General features: G+C 41.3%; 1 protein-coding gene across 1 annotated transcript in view; it reads right to left on the minus strand.

The window, feature by feature from the left end:
- LOC108543837 (rab5 GDP/GTP exchange factor-like) overlaps positions 1-18,945 on the minus strand; it is a 35,994-nt gene extending 17,049 nt beyond the window's left edge. Inside the window, 3 exon segments of the mRNA XM_017894644.1 lie at positions 12,697-12,863; positions 15,973-16,161; positions 18,927-18,945. Coding sequence (XP_017750133.1) covers positions 12,697-12,863; positions 15,973-16,151 — 346 coding nt within the window. The 5' untranslated portion in view covers positions 16,152-16,161; positions 18,927-18,945.
- Positions 18,946-20,097: the final 1,152 nt, after the last annotated feature.

Here is a 20,097-nt window from a genome sequence, read left to right on the forward strand (position 1 = left end):
AAAAAAAAAAAAAAAAAAAAAAGAAATGGCATTTCACTACATTGCCCAGGATGGAGTATAGTAGCTATTCACAGACTTAATTATAGCTCACCACAGCCTCACATTACTGGGCTCAAGCAATCCTCCTGCCTCAGCCTCCTCCTGGGTAGTGAGGACTACAGGTACACACTACATGCCCAAATCTGTCCTTTTAGTTCATGTATTTTCTGCAAAAGCTTATCCATTCATTTAATCTTCTTAGGTAGTTTACACATGGTTTTACATCTTTCATTTGCACCAAATTTTAGCATTTAACTTAGAACAAACCATATTCATTGTTGTGATTATTATTATAGGTTTGAGCATTCCTAACCCAAAAATCAAAAATCTGAAATACTCTAAAATCCCAAATTTTTCAGTGGCTACATGACACCACAAGTGGGAAATTCCACACCTGGCCTCATGTGATGGGCTGTAGTCAAAAAGCAGCCAAAACTGTTACATGCACAAAACTGCTTAAAATGTGATATAAAATTACTTTCAGGCTATGTATGTAAGGTATAGATACAACAAATGAATTCTGTGTTTGGACTTGGGTCCCAGTCCCAAATTATCTTATATATGTGTAAATATTCCAAAATCTGGGAAAACCACAAAAATCTGAAACACTTCTGGTCCCAAGGCTTTCGGATAAGGGATACTCAACCTGTAGTGCTTGCTTCCAACTAGAAACTCTCTGAGCTCCTTTTAGAGGCTCAAGCGGCCTGTCTTACTGGTGTCAAGGGATCACGTTCTCCTCCCCCAGCTCCGCACAACCCCTGTAATTTTACAATACAATGCAGAAAACTCCTTTTCTATTTCTACCACAGTTTCTACTCCAGTAAAGTATTTATTTCATAATGTAAAAGAACTCCCCTGCCACTCTGTCTCTTGTCCCGCTTTCCATTCTTGTAGGACTTACACTATGTTACAGATCTGCTTGTTGTCCATTTCCCCCACTAAAATGTTAGCTCCACGAGGGCACCGTTCACCACCATATCCTGACGCCTAGAACAGGGCCAGGCACGTGGTTAGTGCTCCGTATGGGTTGACTGAATGAATGTGGCCATTTATTACCATTCCTCCCTTTATAAGATGGTGAAGACAATTCTCCATAGATCTCTTTCTACCCATCTGTGAGCAAACACAATGACTGCCTTTGTGTTGCAACACCTTTTCAAGGATTTCTGTATAGCAAACAGCTTTAGGAGACAGAGACAGTACCTCCTTCAAGAGAAAAGGCTAGACCGCTTACTGTGTAATAAGGATCCCTAAGCCCAAGGTTCCTCTCCTCTAATACAACTCACTGCATGCACAGGCTTTCCCTGGTCTTCTCTGTATTATCCCATAGGAACAGATACTCAGGGGATAAGCACAAATGCAAATGCTCTGGCTACTGCTGCTGCTGTAAGAAACTGGCCTTTGTCTCTGACCCAGGAGACTCATGTCTTTGGCCAGTATCTGTGAAACCGTGGCAGGTTAAGGTTAATTTGTTAGCCTGCAAATAAGGTAACTCTCAGGCCCCCCTCAGCGTTTGCCAATGGAGCAAAGTGAGAGCAGGTTTGTGTTGGTAAGTTCTTTTAGGTTCTACAAAACTCCAACAGGTTTGTCATAGTTTTCCAAGAAAAAAAGATAACAGAGCAGTGAAAGTAAACCCTTTTCCTCAAGTACTCTCTAACCACTGTAAGGGATCATCTTTTCTATAACATCTGAGTAAAGCTGTCGTTTTATTTTTCTAAAATAAATTTATTTGTGATTAAAACGTTGACAAGTGGGTGTCTTTGACTATTACGCTGAGAGGCACTCTGTACACTTTCTTAACGGTCTGAGATCTTTGTTTCCACTTTGAAAACCTCTGACTATTTTCCTTGACCATGTTTTCTGTGTATTTCATCTGGAACTCCCGTGATTACAATGGGAATCGCCACAGTCTATTTTCTGGGTTCATTAAGTTTTGTCTGTACTGCTGTTAATTGTTTAAACTATTTAGGTTTTAGTTTTGATGTCCATTTTTTTTTAACCAATTTGTGCTGCCTTAAGTAGTTTTTTTAAAGGAAAATAAACATATGAGGGCTTTAATCCTCTTGAAAAATGAAACACTAACATTTAAAGTGTGCCAAGCATGCAGTCCTCACATTCTGAGAAAGTCCATCTCACCAGGGAATATATCTTGAGGTCATTAGTAACTAGTAGAACACAGATTTAAACATTTCCACATTTAGATGAAGAAAACAGGGCAAAACTAACTGATTTTCTCAAATTCAATTACTGGCTAAATAAAGGTGGTGGGAACTGTTAAGGTACATATGCTCATTTTGCATCTCCAAAAACAAACCAATCAAAAACCAGAAATCTGTCATTTTTAGCAGCTAGACAGTGTCTGAGGAACTCATGTTCTTCACAAAGGGCATCATAAAATTATTTTTAGCATAAGAAATGTTTCGACCCTAGCTTTCCCTTTATTGAATGAAATGTGTAGTGGGCTAAGAAATCCAGTAACTCCCATGCTACAAGCTGCACAAGAGACACACAGGGCAGACAGGAGTGTCCAGATTGCCAAAAAGCAGAATTCCCAAAGACATTTTGTTCATTTAAAATACTTTGATGTCACTAGAGTCTGAGCAGATACAGTGTGATTCATGAAACTCTAGTAGTTTCCTACTGGCCTTTTTTTACTAAGTAAGTGGAATGATTAAACATGTGGTACTAAAAATCAGAGAACACTCCTGAATACGAGTTCATTAATGTAACTGTGAGAACAGCTTACTGGGCTGTTTACCCACTGGTTACTTCTGCTTTCCAACCTTGGGGAAAGTCAAAAGTATTCATAGATGAGAAAAGGTGAAACAGCTTTTCATGAATTATGGCAAGTGATTTAAAGAAAAAAAAAAGTCTTGTAAGAGGCAGCTAAGCCTCCTTCACCACACCAACAAGGGCGGGTCTAAGGGGCTGCCCATGCAGCTTGAACCTCACTTTAGTAACCAGAACCACTGGGCTCAGCTCTTTCCCCTAAACCAGCATGTGGAACAAGACCTCATGCTAGATCTTCCTGTGATTCGTAAGTGTGACGGCTGGGTTTTCACGCTGGGTTTTCATGTGTGAGATATGCCTCCCTCAAAGCTTGTTACAACACTGGCACATTGCCTGTCGGATGTGAACAAAGATGAATAAAAGACCGCATGCTCATAAGGGTGGAACTTGGCACTGACAGGGTTCAGCTTGGCAGTGCTTGCTGAACACTTCCTGAATCTGGACTTCACTCACTGTGAGAGTCTCACAGAGGTTCTTCAGGTAAGGGTTATTGTCTTTAATTTCTTCTTCTGGAACACACAGTGTTGCCTTCTTCAAAACATCTGCCACCCCTAACAAGTCCTTGCAGAAGCCCTGAATGCTATACATATTTGCTTCCTCCACCAATTTTTGGCTGCTTTGCTGCGAGCCCTCAGTATCTGCCAATGCTTGCTTATCTTCTTCCACAGCCTCCTTCAGCTGCTCTTCTAACTTGACTTCTTCCATGAGTATCTTGTCTGTAGGGAGTATCTGTCCCCCATTTGGTTTGGATCCACGTCCTCTTCCAAGTGCTGGCAACTGTTCTTTTGTTTTGTAGTTGTGTGCAGAACTGAGGAGAAGGCCTGGAGACACTGCCAACACCGGGAGACTGCGTGACACCAGCCTCACGGATGGAGCCACCATGGCTGCCCCGGGATGACGATTTAAGTTTCCCCTCGCCTATTACTATATGCTTCTACGACACATTTTTAATTTTTTTATTCCTTCAATATAATTATCAAATACATCTTATATCTACTTTTTTTCCTTATGACATAGATTCTGAGAGCTAAGAGCTACTTCCACTGCCTCACTTCTCATCCTCAGTGCTTCTAATTTTAAAATTGGGTCCTGGGTTGCTACCCCTGCTGAAGTTCTCACAATAATTAAAGTCTATTTGCTGGTTAAAGTTGCTCTGTTTTGGATACATACTTCTGTTCTTCTAACAGTAAGTACACAGCAGGGCAAATTACGCCTTGCATAAATACACAGTTTAGAACAGTGGAGTCATTGTAACGTACAGGAGGACACTTATCTCTGCTTATTCCGGGAAAGATCATGGGAATGAAGATATAGCCATGTCTTAAATTGTGTATTTTTTGTCCTCATTCAGGTACAAAGCTTTAAGTCCATATATCAGTATCAGACTTTTTTTTTTTTTTTGAGACAGAGTGTTTTGCTCCTGTTGCTCAGGCTGGAGTGCAATGGTACAATCTTGGCTAACTGCAACCTTCACCTTCCAGGTTCAAGTGATTCTCCTGCCTCAGCCTCCCTAGTAGCTGGGATTATAGGCGCCCGCCACCATGCCCAGCTAATTTTTTGTATTTTTAGTAGAGACGGGTTTTCACTATGTTGGCCAGGCTGGTCTCGAACTCATGGCCTCAGGCGATCCACCTGCCTCAGCCTCCCGAAGTGCTGGGATTACTGGCGTGAGCCACATAAATAAATCAGGCACAATCTAATTCAAAACAAAAAAGGCAACATCTTTTCTAAAATATTTTTTATCTCAATGGAAAACCAAAGATTGTGCTGACATTGGTATGATTAGAAAAAAATTCTTTAGTGTTTGGAAGTGAATCCTTCTCTGTCTGATAATTCTGCTTCTAGTCATGATGGAATACTCTGATTGCATCAGGTTTACCCTACTATCTTAACAAATTGGAAGGTCAGACAAATATATGAACAAAAGGTTTTCAGACACTGGATGACAGGCAAACAGCAGATTAACTCCTGAAAGAAGGGAAACAAACACAGTCTGTCCTAGAGTGTTCCAGCTCACTGCCGGGAGAGTTTTAAAGTCATGGCACAGGGAGGGACCACTCAAACAGAACCTAGCTGACTTGGTGAATTGAGGAGACAGCATCTGGAGTTCAGGGAGGCCAATGTGACCAGAATCTGCATGGCAAAATATCATGCAAATGCTATGAAGGGGAGAGGGCTACACAGAAAAAGCTCCAGGTATCTGCAGAGGGTTCCCTTAAGTGTGGCTGACTAGGGCACATGCGTATGAGGAAATTACCTCAGATGAGAGAAAGAATACCAAGCAACATGCAGGACCAAAGCACAAAGGACGGGAGGAAGAAATCTAAGAATCCTGTTTAAGATTCTTATGTGTAAAGTGGTATAATACTATTGTTTTAATTTTTTTTCTTTTTTCTGTAAAGTGGTATAATACTATTTGAAGGTAGGTAAGTTAAAGATGTATTCTGTAAACCCCAGAACAACCAGTAACAAAAACCAAACCAACCAAAACAGAACTAAGAGGTATAGCTAACAAGCTGATAGTGGAGATAGAGGTGTGGTCATAAAGCAAGCAAGAAAAGAGGAGAAAAGGAACTAAGACGAGATGAGACAAACACAAAGAGCAAGATGGCAGGGGTAAACTCTCCCTTATCAAAAACCACATTAGGCCAGGCGTGGTGGCTCACGCCTGTAATCCCAGCACTTTGGGAGGCTGACGCGGGCAGATCATCTGAGGTCAGGAGTTCAAGACCAGCCTGACCAACATGGAGAAACCCCGTCTCTACTAAAAATACAAAAAATTAGCAGGGCATGGTGGTGCATGCCTGTAATTCCAGCTACTTGGGAGGCTGAGGCAGGAGAATCGCTTGAACCCGGGAAGCAGAGGTTGTGGTGAGCCGAGATCATGCCATTGCACTCCAGCCTGGGCAACCAACAAGAGCGAAACTCTGTCTCAAAAAAAAAAAAAAAAAAAAAATCACCTTAAATATAAGTGCCTATAAACAGGTTGATTAATATTGTCAGAAGATTATCAGATTAGATTAAAAAACAAGACTCCACTTCATTGTTGTCTGTAAGAAATTTACTATAAATATAAAGATACAAATATGTTAAAAACTAATGAAAGGAAGATGATACTCTGAAACAATGAAAAAGAGCTTAATGGTTATACCAATGTTAGACAAAGTAAACTTAAGAACATGAACCATATTACCAAGAACAGAGAGGGGTATCTCATCATAAAAAAGGGGTTAATTCTTCAAGAAGACACAGCAATCCTAAATATGTATATACTAATAACACTGCTTCAAAACACATAAAACAAAATTTGACGGAACTGAAAGGAGAAACAAATTCACAATGATATTTGGAGATTTCAGTATTCCTCACTTAGTAATTGACAGAGAGGTGATTTTTAAAACGTCAGTAAAGACAGAAAACTTAAATGATGCTATCAACCAACTTGACCTATCTGGCTCTGGTAGAACACTCAACCCAATAAAAACATAATACATATTCCATCTGACAAAATAATAATGGTAGTAACTTACACAGAGATAATGCCTATTAAGCACTAAGTACTTTTACAATGCTATTTTGTATAATCCTCACGAGTCTATCAGGTTATACACTTATGATATTTACAAATGAGGAAGCTGAGGCTTGAATATGTTAAGTAACTTGAATAACGTTGCAGTCACTTATACAGTAAAGACTGGAATTGGAACCCAGGTCTGTGCGCTTAAATCCAAGGCCTGAGCTGTTGACGATGCTACAACTACCTCAGTAAGCCAAAGAGAGGACTGAAGACTCTTCAGAAGAACACCAATCCCTCTGACTCTGGAGGTCTGTAGGCCAAAGACATGAAAACCCTACTCATTTCCTTTATTGTTTTGCTTACAACATGCTTCCCTCCCACACATACTTATCCTAAGAGACAATTTGCTTAAAAAAAAATCCCCTTTTAAAATATAAATGACAATTCTACTAGCTAGTTATGATCATATAACTTACTAAAATCAACACTTGGTTGTTTTTCTCTAAGTTTTCTAAAAATCAACCCCTACTAAGAGTTCAGAAGTTTGGATTAGAGAGTGGAAAGTCAGAGACAGTTCAGGTGTTCGATACACAGGGAGGACGTGAGTTATGTCTGAACAGCCGATAGGGGTTCAGTGTGTAAGGTGAAAGAAGTGAAGAAGAAGGAAATATGGAAAACAACAACCTCACCCACATTACAGTTTATAGTTCTGGCTAGGGCTCAAATGCCAAGTGCAGCTTGCTCTTCAACTTAAAAGTCACCTTGTGTTTGTTTTTTGTTTGTTTGTTTGTTTTAATCAGGGTCTCACTCTGTCACCCAGGCTGGTGTACGGTAGCACAATCACAGTTCACTGCTGCCTCAACCTCCCAGACTGAAATGATCCTCCCACCTCAGCCTCCACAATAGATAGGGCTACAGGCACTAGCTCGGTTGATTTTTTTTTTTTAAGAGATGGGATCTCACTATGTTGCCCAGGCTGCTCTTCGACACTTGGGATCAAGCAATCCTCCTGCCTCATTTCAGTCTCCAGAACACTGGGATTACAAGCATGAGCCAGTGGACCCAGCTTCACCTTATGTTTTTAATACAGAAACAAAGCTTGTGTTTCAGGTATAGCAAGTAGACCATGATTGTCAAGCCTTCCATTGCCCAATCTCTCTCCTTCTCTTTTTTTTTTTTTTTTTTTAAGAAGGAGTCTCACACTCTTCTGGCCAGGTGGGAGTACATTGGTACAATCTCAGTTCGCTGCAATGCTGCCTTCCAGGTTCAAGTGATACTCCTGCCTCAGCCTCCCGAGTACCTGGAATTACAGGCACAGGCCACCGTGCCTGGCCAATTTTTGTATTTTCAGTAGAGACAGGTTTCGCCATGTTGGCCAGGCTGGTCTCGAACTCCTGGCCTCAAGTGATCTGCCCATCTCAGCCTCTGAAAGTGTTGGGATTACAGGCGTGAGCTACTGCACCTGGCTTGTCTCCATGCTTCTTCCACAGCCTGCAGAACCGTGAGCCAAATGAAACTCTTTCCTTTGTAAGTGACCCAGCCTCAGGATTACTTTGTAGTAATGCAAACGGATTAAGCCATTGTTTTATGTACCTTATAGGATAGTTACCAAATTCAGGAAAATTTACATTGATACAATACTTTTACTCAATCGAAAATCCATATTCCAATTTTCTCAGCTGTTCACAATGTTCCCAGCCTTTGTTTCTCTCGCATGACATTTTTGAAGAACACAGGCCACATATCTTGTTGAATGCCATTTAGATTGGGTTTCCCAGTTGTTTCCTCATGACTGGATTCAGGTTGTTAAAAATTTTCGGCTTAGATATTTCATAAATGATGTTGTGCTCTCAAAGTGTCGTGTCTGGAAGCACATGACATCTATCCTTGCCTCCTACATCACCATTTTATAGCTACCATTTCTCCATTTATAATTAATAAATAATCTGGTTGGGCATAGTAACTCATGCCTGTACTCCCAGCACTTGGAGGCTGCAGTGGTGGGATCACTTGAGGTCAGGAGTTCAAGACCAGCCTAGGCAACACAGCGAGACCCAACTCCTGTCTCCACAAAAAAAGGAAAAAAAGAAAAATAAATAAATAATTCATAGGCAGTTAATTTGAGATCATGTTCATAACTTGTTCCCTGGGAAACTCCCTCCCGTCATCCCAGATTCAGCACCCAGATAAACTTTACTTGAATCAATTTTTACTACTAACATGACTACAACTTTTTTTTTTGACATGAAGTCTCACTCTTGTTGCCCAGGCTGGAGTGCAATGGCATGATCTCAGCTCACCGCAACCTCTGCCTCCTAGGTTCAAGTGAGTCTCCTGCCTCAGCCTCCCAAGTAGCTGGGATTACAGGCATGCACCACCATGCCCAGCTAATTTTGTATTTTTTTAGTAGAGACGGGGTTTCTCCATGTTGGTCAGGTTGGTCTCGAACTCCCAACCTAAGGTGATCTGCCCGCCTCGGCCTCCCAAAGCGCTGGGATTACAGGCGTGAGCCCCTGCGCCAGCCGTATTTCTCTATTTTACTAGTTAAATTAACACATGGATTATGATTTTGTTTAATCAGTTACACTCTATTTATTGTCCTTATTTATTGATTGCTTCACTTTATTTTGTTTTTAAGAGGGAGCCTCGCTTCGTGCAACCTCCGCCTCTCCCAGGTTCAAGCAATTCTCCCAACTCCGCCTCCCAAGTAGCTGGGATTACAGGCGTGCACCTCCACACCTGACTAATTTGGTATTTTTAGTAGAGACGGGGTTGCGCCATGTTGACCAGGCTGGTCTTGAACTCCCGACCTTAGGTGATCTGCCTGCCTCGGCCTCCCAAAAGTGCTAGGATTACAGGCGTGAGCCGCCGTGCCCGGCCTCATTGTCCTTATTTATTTTGACACTCACATTTATCCCACACTTGACCAGTCGAAATCCCTCCAAGCTGGCTTCTGGATCTTCTGATATGTCCCCAAAATATTGAAGGGGCCCTTTTTTCCCTGCCCCAGCCCCAGAATCAGTCATTTCTCCAAGAAGCCCTGGTTCACTTTAATGAATAATAGTATTTAGAATCTAAGGTCTGGATGGTATTGGTATTTTAACTCTAAAAAATAAAAGATATGCTTTGTAGGACCACTGTCTTCAGATCCGTTCGTGAAAGAGGTACCTAAGATGATACTTGGGATGACAAGATTATAGGAGTTCTGAAAGAAAAGGGCACTTTGGAATGTATAAGCAAGTCTCTCAGCTTGGACAACCACTATGACTTCCTCTATACAGCTCACTCACCCTGACTGTGGAGACTAAAACACTTTAACTGAGTCTTTACAGTCAAGATATTCCATGTACTTTCTCTGAAGGCGTATCCAACTCTACAAGAATGTGAAAATATTCTTCAAATTCCTTAGAAGGTTATTTGTATTTTGTCTGCTACCAAGCTCCTATGTATGGCATAAAAGCTTTCCTTTATGCTGCTAACAGAAACAAGTAAAATACCAAGAGCAAGGGCATCACAGACTAAAGAAGATCAAGAATACGGAATACAAAAAATCTGTTTCTAGTCTAGACCCAATACATTAAAACTGCACTTAGGCTAACCTTATCCACACACAATGGCCAAAGAAGTAATCAGTGTGAAATGTAAAATTTACCTGGCTAAAGTGTGAAATGTAAAATTTACCTGGCTAAGTTATATTAAGTGATCTGTGAAACAAAGATACAATGGAATCTTCTTTTCTAACATGGATTTTTAAATACTTTATGGTCTTTATCCCCAAAAGCTTTCTACAGACAAAAAGCAACTAAAGAACAAAAAACTGAAAGTACAAAACTACTATCAAAAGACGGGGGGCGGGGAGAGACAAGAACAAAGGTAAAAACCATTCTGCATACATATTTTTAAAATAAAAGTCACCTGGATTGTTTCTTTTTTAAATTAATTACTTTTTTTAGAGATGGTGTCTCACTCTGCTGCCCAGGCTGGAATACAGTGGCACAATCACAGCTCACTGCAGCCACTAACTCCTGTGCTCATGTAATCCTCCTACCTTAGTCTTCCAAGTAGCTGGGATTATAGGTAGGTACAAGCCACGGCACCCAGTTCCAGAATTGTTTCTTTTTAAAGTACAGCCTCTGCACTAAATTGTAAATCTCCTTTCCATAGTATAATACACACTGTACAGAGACTTTTGAGACACAGGTTTTTAAAACCACCAAGGAGAGTCAGCAAATATAAATGACAATTACGCACTTAAGTAACAGAAACTTAATTATATATATTTACTATTGATTATATATATTAAATAACCTAGGTTTCTGAAGTATACACATTGAATAAAGGAATATAATGGAAAAATATTGACCCAGGAGTTAGGAGACCCGAGTTCTCATACACAAACTCACTGTGCAACCTTGGGTAAATTAGCTAACCTTTATGGACTTTCATATTGTCATCTGCAAAATCAGGCTATTAGAGCTGATAATTTTATAATTTTCTTACTATTTTATCTGTGATAAATACTTACTATTTCACTACATACCATCAGGAAACAGACTTTAAGCTAAATAGGAATGAAGGATTTTTTTTTTTTTTTGAGACAGAGTCTCGCTTTGGAGTACAGTGATGCGATCCTGGCTCACTGCAAGTTCCACCTCCCAGGTTCGTGCCATTCTCCTGCCTCACCCTCCCGAGTAGCCAGGACTACAGGTGCTCGCCACCACACCTGGCTAATTTTTTTTTTTTTTGTATTTTAGTGGAGACAGGGTTTCAATGGCCTTGCGCTCCCTGCAAGATTGTTCTATCAGAAGAATAACTTGCATTTTAAAAAAGCTAACCCTTACTGGAAATCTACTGTGTGTGTCAGGCACTGTGCTAAGCTCTTTACGTGCATTAACTCATTGAATCCTCATCACATGCCTCTGGTAGGTATTACTGTCCCTCACTGTGGACAAGACTTGGAGTCGTTAGTCCTCCCAGGGTCACAAAGCTGGTAAATGACAAAGCTAGGACTCAAACCAGGAGTGACTCCAAAGTCACCTTACTAACTACCTGGCTATCCCACCTCCTAATAAATAAATCATGAGCTTATTTACATTCTTAATCTCTGGCAGGTACTAATTTTTTTCCCCTTTATAGTAGAGACAAAATTGCTACAACTGGCAGCCAACCAAGAAACGACTCATTTTGTATTTTTTCTAGAGACAGGGTTTCACCATGTTGCCCGGGCTGGTCTCAAACTCCCAAGCTCAGGTGATCCATCCGTCATGGCCTCTCAAGTGGCCTCCCAAAGTGCTGAGATTATATAGGTGTGAGCCACTGCACCTGGTATCCAATCCATGTCTTACAGAGAAGTGTATTTTGGTTCTATGCAATATTTCCTTTTATTTCCTTATAATACAACAAAAAGAAACAGCAAAAGTCACAAAACCTAGAAGACCGGCAAGGATCTTAAGGGGTAACACTGTCTTATTATTCCTTCCGTTGCCTCCAGGAGAGAAGACCTCATTACAATTACCCCAGGGTAGGAACTGGGGAGCAGGTGAGGGGCTCCCAGAGAACAGGTCTTCTGACAGCATCAGTGGTGGTTCCCAGTCTCCCTCATTATTTCACATTGACTGCATAACTCTGAGTAACAGCATACATTTTCAGAGACTGAGGCCTGACAACAAAGATCCTTTCCTGCTTCATGTTGGGCCACTTCAACTGGCTAGGCTGCTCAATCGTAGAACAACCGTGACTTAAGTGACAATCCTCTCGATGGTTACATGGCATTTTAAGAAGCAGGGTGAATATGATCACCTACATACAAATCCATGCACTGGAAAATAGCTACTAGGGCTCACTCTCATCCCCCCAGGAGCCCAACGTGGGCCTTTTCCTATATTCTCTCAATACACTTTCTCAAGACACAAGTTGTCTCTCAAATAAGCTCTCGAGCAGAAAATCTCTCTCAGATGACTTTCAAGCCTAGAAATCACCATTTCTAACAAGCTGCGAACAGCGAGGGTATTACACCACAGAACAAACCAGGATCCACAAATAAAGACACAAAAAATAAAACATCCAAAGAGATAAAGTCATTTGGATGGGGATGAATTTCATAAACAAAACTACCTATTTCAATTCTCTTTATTCCTCCTATAAACACATTTCTCTAAAACACAATGTCTTTCAACCAAAGAGAGTATTGGTTTCATATATTGTCTGACCCTCAAACCCAATTTCAGTCTCAGATCTGAGCTGATGTTCTCAAAAGTTGACAGAAATTACAAAGCTGAGCCTGTGAGCATTGTGGATCTACTCTGTGTCTCACTCAGGCAGAGAAGAAAAAAAGAGTATCAGAACATTACCCTTCTTTGATCCGACCCTGGAAGATGCACTGAAGAATTTCTTCACTGTGGTAACCTTGCGGGTCTTCTCGTTGGTTTTCTTTTCTTCAAACTTGGAGAATGTGAGGGATTGGGCCCCTTGGCTGCTCTGACTGCTGGCAAAGGCCTCTTCTTCCTCCCGCTGGAGTCTGCAATTCAAGAAAGGATTAGAATGATCTAGATATTCTCCAAGGTTTCTCTTTATCTGAAGGTTATTACTCTATTAATTCAGGAGGATCTAAAGATTTTAGAACTAGAGACTAAATATACCAAATCAGCCTGAGGTCTCACATAGCTACAGGATGGATGCTCTTCATGCACTACAGATTTCAAATGGGATCTTCTCATGCTCATTCAGCAACTGCTCTAGGGCTACATGAAAGAAATCAAGTCTAGTCCTTTTCCCTAACAAGCTCAAGGCTGGAACAGAGAAAAAGGTAAGTAAACAATTGCTGCATAATGGGACAGCTGCTACAGCAAAGAGTAAAAATTGAGTCCTGTGAGAACACAGGAAAGAATAACTCAATCTGCTGGGGGAGTCTGACGAGGCCTTACAACAGTGATGTTTGAGCTGGGTCTTAAAGGATAAATAGGATCCTTTTTTTGGGGTTGTTTTTGAGACAGTGTCACTCCATCACCCAGGCTGGGGTGAGATGGTACGATCTCGGCTCATTACAACCTCTGCCTCCTGAGTTCAGGCGATTCTCAAGCCTCAGTCTTCCAAGTTACTGAGACTACAGGTGCACATCACCACGCCTGACTAATAAGGCTGAATAGTATTCTAAGTGAAAGGATATTCCAAGAAGAAGGAACTACAAATGTGCAAGCCTGTGGTTTGCTTCACAACAAGCTGAATGTAGCCAGAGCACTGGGTGTGTAATGAATGGTGATACTGGATACACAGGAAGGCACCAGAGGGTAAGGAATCTTGATTGCTAAGCCCACTATTCTGGATTTCATCATGTGGTGGGGAAGCAAGAAAGACTGTAAATCCAAGAAGTTATCGTTGTCAGATCTGTGCTTTAGAAAGATCATGCAGGTAGCTGTGTGAACAACCTGAAGGGTAGAGAAACTAGAGACAGGGACAAGAAGTAAGAGTATATTACAAAGGTTTAAGTAAAAGAAAATAAGTACCTGGAAAATAGGAGTAGAAAAGGTAAAACTCAAAAGAATTTCCTGAGTTGGAAGAAACAAAACTTGGTCAAGTTGTAGGTAGCAAGGGAGATGAAGAAGAATGAAACCAAGATTTTTTAGCTAACTTGGTAAATAGTGATGCCATTAATTGAATCAGAACGGTTAGGAGGAAAATGTTCAGAATGGGAAGAATAATAAATAAAAGCAATAAAATTGGCTTTGGATTAGCTGCATGTGAACCACCTGTATTAATTCCCAAACACAGGTCAGGTGCAGTGGCTCACGCCTGTAATCCCAGTGTGGGGAGGCTAAGGTGGCCAGATGACTTGAGCTCAGGAGTTTGAGACTAGCCTGGGCAACATGGTGAAACCCTGTCCGTACATAAAATATAAAAATGAGCTGGGTGTGGTGGCATACTTCTGTAGTCCTAGCTACTTGGGAGGCTGAAGCAGGAGGATCACTTGAGCCCAGGAAGCTGAGGTTGCAGTGAGTCAAGACTACACCACTGCACTCCAGCCAGGGTGATAGAGCAAGACCCTGTCTCAAAACAAACAAACAAACAAAAACAACACAAGCACTATCTAAAAGACAATGATTTTCCAAGTGTGATTTCCCAGACAGCAGCAGAAGCATCACCAGGCAACTTGTTAGAAATGCAAATTCTCTGGTCTTACTCCCAAGCTACTAAAATCAGAGACTCTGAGGGTAAGGTCCAGCAATCACTGCTTTTACAAACTTTCCAAGTGATTTAGCAGGGTCACAATTAAAAGCAGTAAGAAATAGAACGAAAATCACAGGTGGAGGTGCTAAGCCTGAGGATGGAATCAGGACACCTCTTTCTTTGGGACAGACAAGAAGTTAATATAAAGGTATTAGTACATTTTTATGTGGTGAGGGGATGAAGCTGAGGGAGTTCGTGCCTAGTGGCCTCTACTCTGTTTTTGAAACAGGATCTGCTACTGACAGCATCAGGCATGCAGGGGAAACCCTGAGGAGATCATTCATGTTCTGGGCTAAAATTTTCTCTCTTTGATTGACCACAGTCACTGAAAGCAATGTGTGATTTCTAATTCTCTGCGTTCACCACAGATGTCAGCAAAGTAGTCACTCAACAAATATTGGCTGACTGGATGAAAAAACAAAAAACTAGCTAGAGGAGTTGGAAGAATTCCATCTGACTCTCTTCTGTTGAAGCAGTTTTAGAATTTCTAGAATGCTGTGGCAAAGAGCATTTTATTAGTTACTATGCTCACTAGCCATCCCATCATTTATTTATTTATTTATTTTTTGAGACAGAGTCTCACTCTGTCTCCCAGGCTGGAGTGCAGTGGCACGATCTCAGTTCACTGCAACCTCCAATACCTGGGTTCAAGCAATTCTCCTGCCTCAGCCTCCTGAGTAGCTGGGATAACAAATGTGCACCACCATACCCAACTAACTTTTTAAATATTTTTAGTAGAGACTAGGTTTCACCATGTTGGTCAGGCTGGTCTCGAACTCCTAACCTCAGGTGATCCTCCTGCCTCAGCCTCCCAAAGTGCTAGGATTACAGGCGTGAGTCACTGCACCCGGCCCATCGTTTAATTTTTAACATCATTATTTTTCCGGATAATACCAACTGCCTTTGACCTAATTTTTAAAGAAAAGTTAAATTTCTACAATGCAATGACTATATACAAGTCAACAGATTTCTACTACTGTGTTTTATCACTGAGCTAGATGCAATGCTGAATATATTATATTAAAAGAATGAGGGAAATAATGCTTGATGAGTGCCATTTGCAAGCCCTGCACTGGGTACATATTTATTAGCTCATTTAATCTTCACCAGGAAATATGCCTATCTCCATTCTTCCACTCTAAGGAGCTTATTGTCTAAATTTGAGAACTAAAACTAACACAACCAAAGAAAATAATCAGAAGTTAAGACAAACACAAAATGAAGAAACTACTGAAAGCTGTTCATTAAAAGTTAACTGAGAAGAGGGGAAAACATCCTCTTCCTTAATATTAAACTGACGTGCTGATAGCTTAAAGCAGAAGTGAAAAAATGTATTTGGACGGTGACAGAACTATGTATCCAGTCACGTCACTGTTCAATCACCCCTAGTTAAGTTCTTTTACCGCTCCGCCAGCTCCCAGTCCTCCTGAATCTGCTTCTGTCTGGCCTTGTGGTACTCTTCCCTCCAGCACTTGGAGCAGAAACCCTGCCAGGCTGGGTTGCCGTAGTAACCACATCCTTTCTTGCACAGGAGGTCCGACTGATCCACATGAATTCCTCGGCGTTCAGACTTCAGGCTCATCTTCTTCCTGCTAACCAATGAACAAACAACAAAGTGCTGTTGAAAATGGATTATCATTCTACTAACTAAAATCTTACCAATTATGATCAAAAGTGAGTGATTCCATTATCTTCAAGCCGTAAGAGGGAAGAAGGGAATGAAGGAGGGAGGGAAAGAGGGGAGAAAGGAAGAAGAAGAAAAAAGTTATATATAGCATATTCCTGCCACAGTTACATTAAAGAAAGACTTATTCCCTGCCCAAAATACAAAGAACCCATTAAGAAAGAGCTAACATTCGATTAAAGACCTAAATGTATGGGCTTGAAACTAGAAAATTCCTAGAAGAAAACTTAGGGGAAAAGCTTCCCGACACTGGATTTTGCAAGGACTTCTAGGATATGACACCAAAAGCACAGGCAACAAAAGCAAAATCAGACAAATACATTAATTCCATCAAACTTGAAAATGTCTGCACAACACAGGAACCAAATGACAGAGTAAAAGGAACAACACACAGAAAGGGAGAACATATCTGCAAACCACATATCTAATAAGGGGTTAATATCCAGAATATAAAGGAACTCTTACCACTCAATAACAAAAAAAACCAACATAATCTGGTTAACGAATGGGAAAAGGACTTCAATAGACAATTCTCCAAAGACATACCAACAGCCAATAAACATGTGAAAAGTGCTCAACATCACTAATCAGGGATATGCAAATCAAAACCACAATGAAATATCTCTTCGTACCCATTAGGATGACTACTATAAAAAAAAATTCAGTTTTGAAGTGGTGGCAAATAAGCATATGAATACTTCTTCAACATTGTTCAGTCATTAGAGAAATGCAAATTAAAACCACCATGAGATATCACTCAAACCATTAGAATGGCTAAAACAAAAAATACTGACACAGCCTGGGCAACATGGCAAAATTCGGTCTCTATCAAAAAAATACAAAAAAAATTAAGCAGGGATGGTGGTGCATGGCTGTGGTCCCAGCTACTCAGTAGGCTGAGGCGGGAAGATCACTTGAGCCTGGGAGGTGGAAGTTGCAGCAAGCCAATATCACACCACTGCACTCCAGCCTGGGTGACAGAATGAGACTCCACCTCAGAAAAAAAATAAATACTGACAATACCAAGTGACAGCAGGGATGCAGAGCAACTACAACCCTCATACATTCCTACTGGAATACAAAACAGTACAGACACTAAAGAAAACACTTTTATATAAGTTTCTCAAGAATGTATACATACAATGACCATCCAACCATGCAATCCCTCTCCTGGGTATTTCCTCTAGAGAAATAAAACTGCTATTTGCAAAATTCTATACACAAACAGTTATAGTAGCATTATCTGTGATGACAAAAAATGACCACTAAAATATCCTTCAATGGGAGAATGAATAAACAAACTATGGTACATCCATACAACAGAATGCTACTCAGGAAAACAACAACAGGTATCAGTACACCCAACAACTTTGATGAATCTCAAAGGCTTCATGCTGATAGAAGCCAGCATCTTAGTTCCTTCTGGCTGCAGGAACAAAATACCATAAATTGGGTAGGTCACAAAAAACAGAAATTTATTTCTCACAGTTCAGGAAGCTGGCAAGTTCAAGATCAAGAAGTCAACAGATGTTGGTGTCTCGTGGTTCACTGAAGGTACCTTCTCCCTGTGTCCTTACAAGGTGGGAGGGGAAGACGGGCTAGACTCTCTGAGGTCTCCTATAAGGGCACTTATAAGCCTCAGTGATGGGGCTCCACTTTCATGAACTACTCACCTCCCAAAGGCTCCACCTCCTAGTAGCATCACCTTGCAGTTTAGAATTTCAACATATGAATTCGGGGCACACAAAGATTCAGACCATAGCAGCCATCTTAAAAGTTTACACACTGTATGACTCCATTTAGGACCTAGGGTAGGAAAGGATGTGACTATAAAGGATTAGCACAAGAAAGTTTTTTGGGTGATGACACTTCTGTATTCTGATTGTGAAGGTGTTTACATAAATCTATTAAAATTTAAAATTCTGGCCAGGCACAGTGGCTCACGCCTGTAATCCCAGCACTTTGGGAGGCCGAGGCGGGCAGATCACGAGGTCAGGAGATCGAGACTGGTTAACACGGTGAAACCCCATCTCTACTAAAATACAAAAAAATTAGCTGGGCGTGGTGACGGGCGCCTGTAGTCCCAGCTACTCGGGAGGCTGAGGCAGGAGAATGGCGTGAACCCGGGAGGTGGAGCTTACAGTGAATCAAGATTGCACCACTGCACTGCAGAATGGGAAACAGAGCCAGACTCCATCTCAAAACAAAAAAACAAAAAAAACAAAAAAAAAAATTGGCCAGACATGATCGCTCACGCCTGTAATCCCAGCACTTTGGGAGGCGTAGGCGGGTGGATCACCTGAGGTTAGGAGTTCGAGACCAGCCTGGCCAACATGGCAAACCCTGTCTCTATTAAACATACAAAATTTGCCAGGAGTGGCAGCAGACACCTGTAATCCCGGCTACTCAGGAGGCTGAGACACGAGAATCACTTGAACCAGGCAGATGAAGGTTGCAGTGAGCCAAGATCACACCACTGCACTCCAGCCTGGGCAACAGAGCAAGATGCCATCTCAAAATAACAGAAAACAAAACAAAACAAAACTTGAGAGGCAATTTCTAGGTTGGATTAGGGAGAAGTACAGAACAGGAGACACGGAAACTGACCAAGAGACAACTACAATTAGAGGACTAGAGGTAACACAGTGGGTAGCTAGGTGTGGTGGCGCTGACCTGTAATCCCAGCTACTCGGGAGGCTGAGGCACAAGAATTGCTTGGACTAGGCAACAGAGGGAAACCCTGTCTCATAAAATAAATAAATAAATAAATAAATAAATAAATAAATAAATAAATAATAAGTAACACAGTGGGAATGGAAAGACGACAGATGAAAATCTACCTTAGAGGTAAGATCTGTAAGAGTTACTTAATGAGACTTGGCAGGGAGAGGGAAATCAAATAACATTAAGAAATCCCGGCCGGGCGCGGTGGCTCATGCCCGTAATCCCAGCACTTTGGGAGGCTGAGGCGGTCGGATCACCTGAGGTTGGGAGTTTGAGATCGGCCTGACCAACATGGAGAAACCCCATCTCTACTGAAAATACAAAAAATATTATCCAGGCATGGTGGTGCATGCCTGTAATTCCAGCTACTCCGGAAGCTGAGGCAGGAGAATTGCTTGAACTCGGGAAGCAGACGTTGCAGTGAGCCGAGATGGTGCAATTGCACTCCAGCCCCGGCAACAAGAGCGAAACTCTGTCTCAAAAAAAAAAAAAAAAAGAAATCCTGACTTATTCCAACAAAAAGGTAGTAAGTGGCAGAGTCATCACTAAGCTTCCCCCCCCCCCCCTTTTTTTTAGAAGACAGGGTCTGTCAGGCTGGAGTACAGTGGTGGATCACAGCTCACTGCAGCCTTGACTTCCTGAGCTCAAGCAATATTCCCACCACTCAGCCACCATGCCTGGCTAATAGTTTTATTTTTTTTTGTAGAGGCAGTGTTTTGCCACGTTACCCAGGTGGTCTTGAACTCCTGGGCTCCAGTAAGCCTACACTTAGTATGCCAAGTCCTGGGTTTCAAATTATTTTGAAAGTNGATATTCTCCAAGGTTTCTCTTTATCTGAAGGTTATTACTCTATTAATTCAGGAGGATCTAAAGATTTTAGAACTAGAGACTAAATATACCAAATCAGCCTGAGGTCTCACATAGCTACAGGATGGATGCTCTTCATGCACTACAGATTTCAAATGGGATCTTCTCATGCTCATTCAGCAACTGCTCTAGGGCTACATGAAAGAAATCAAGTCTAGTCCTTTTCCCTAACAAGCTCAGGGTTAGAACAGATGAAAAGGTAAGTAAACTGCTACATAATGGGACAGCTGCTACATTAGAGAGTAAAAACTGA

This window comes from Rhinopithecus bieti, unplaced genomic scaffold (assembly GCF_001698545.2).
Source record: "Rhinopithecus bieti isolate Rb0 unplaced genomic scaffold, ASM169854v2 scaffold_24996, whole genome shotgun sequence".
NCBI lineage: Eukaryota > Metazoa > Chordata > Mammalia > Primates > Cercopithecidae > Rhinopithecus > Rhinopithecus bieti.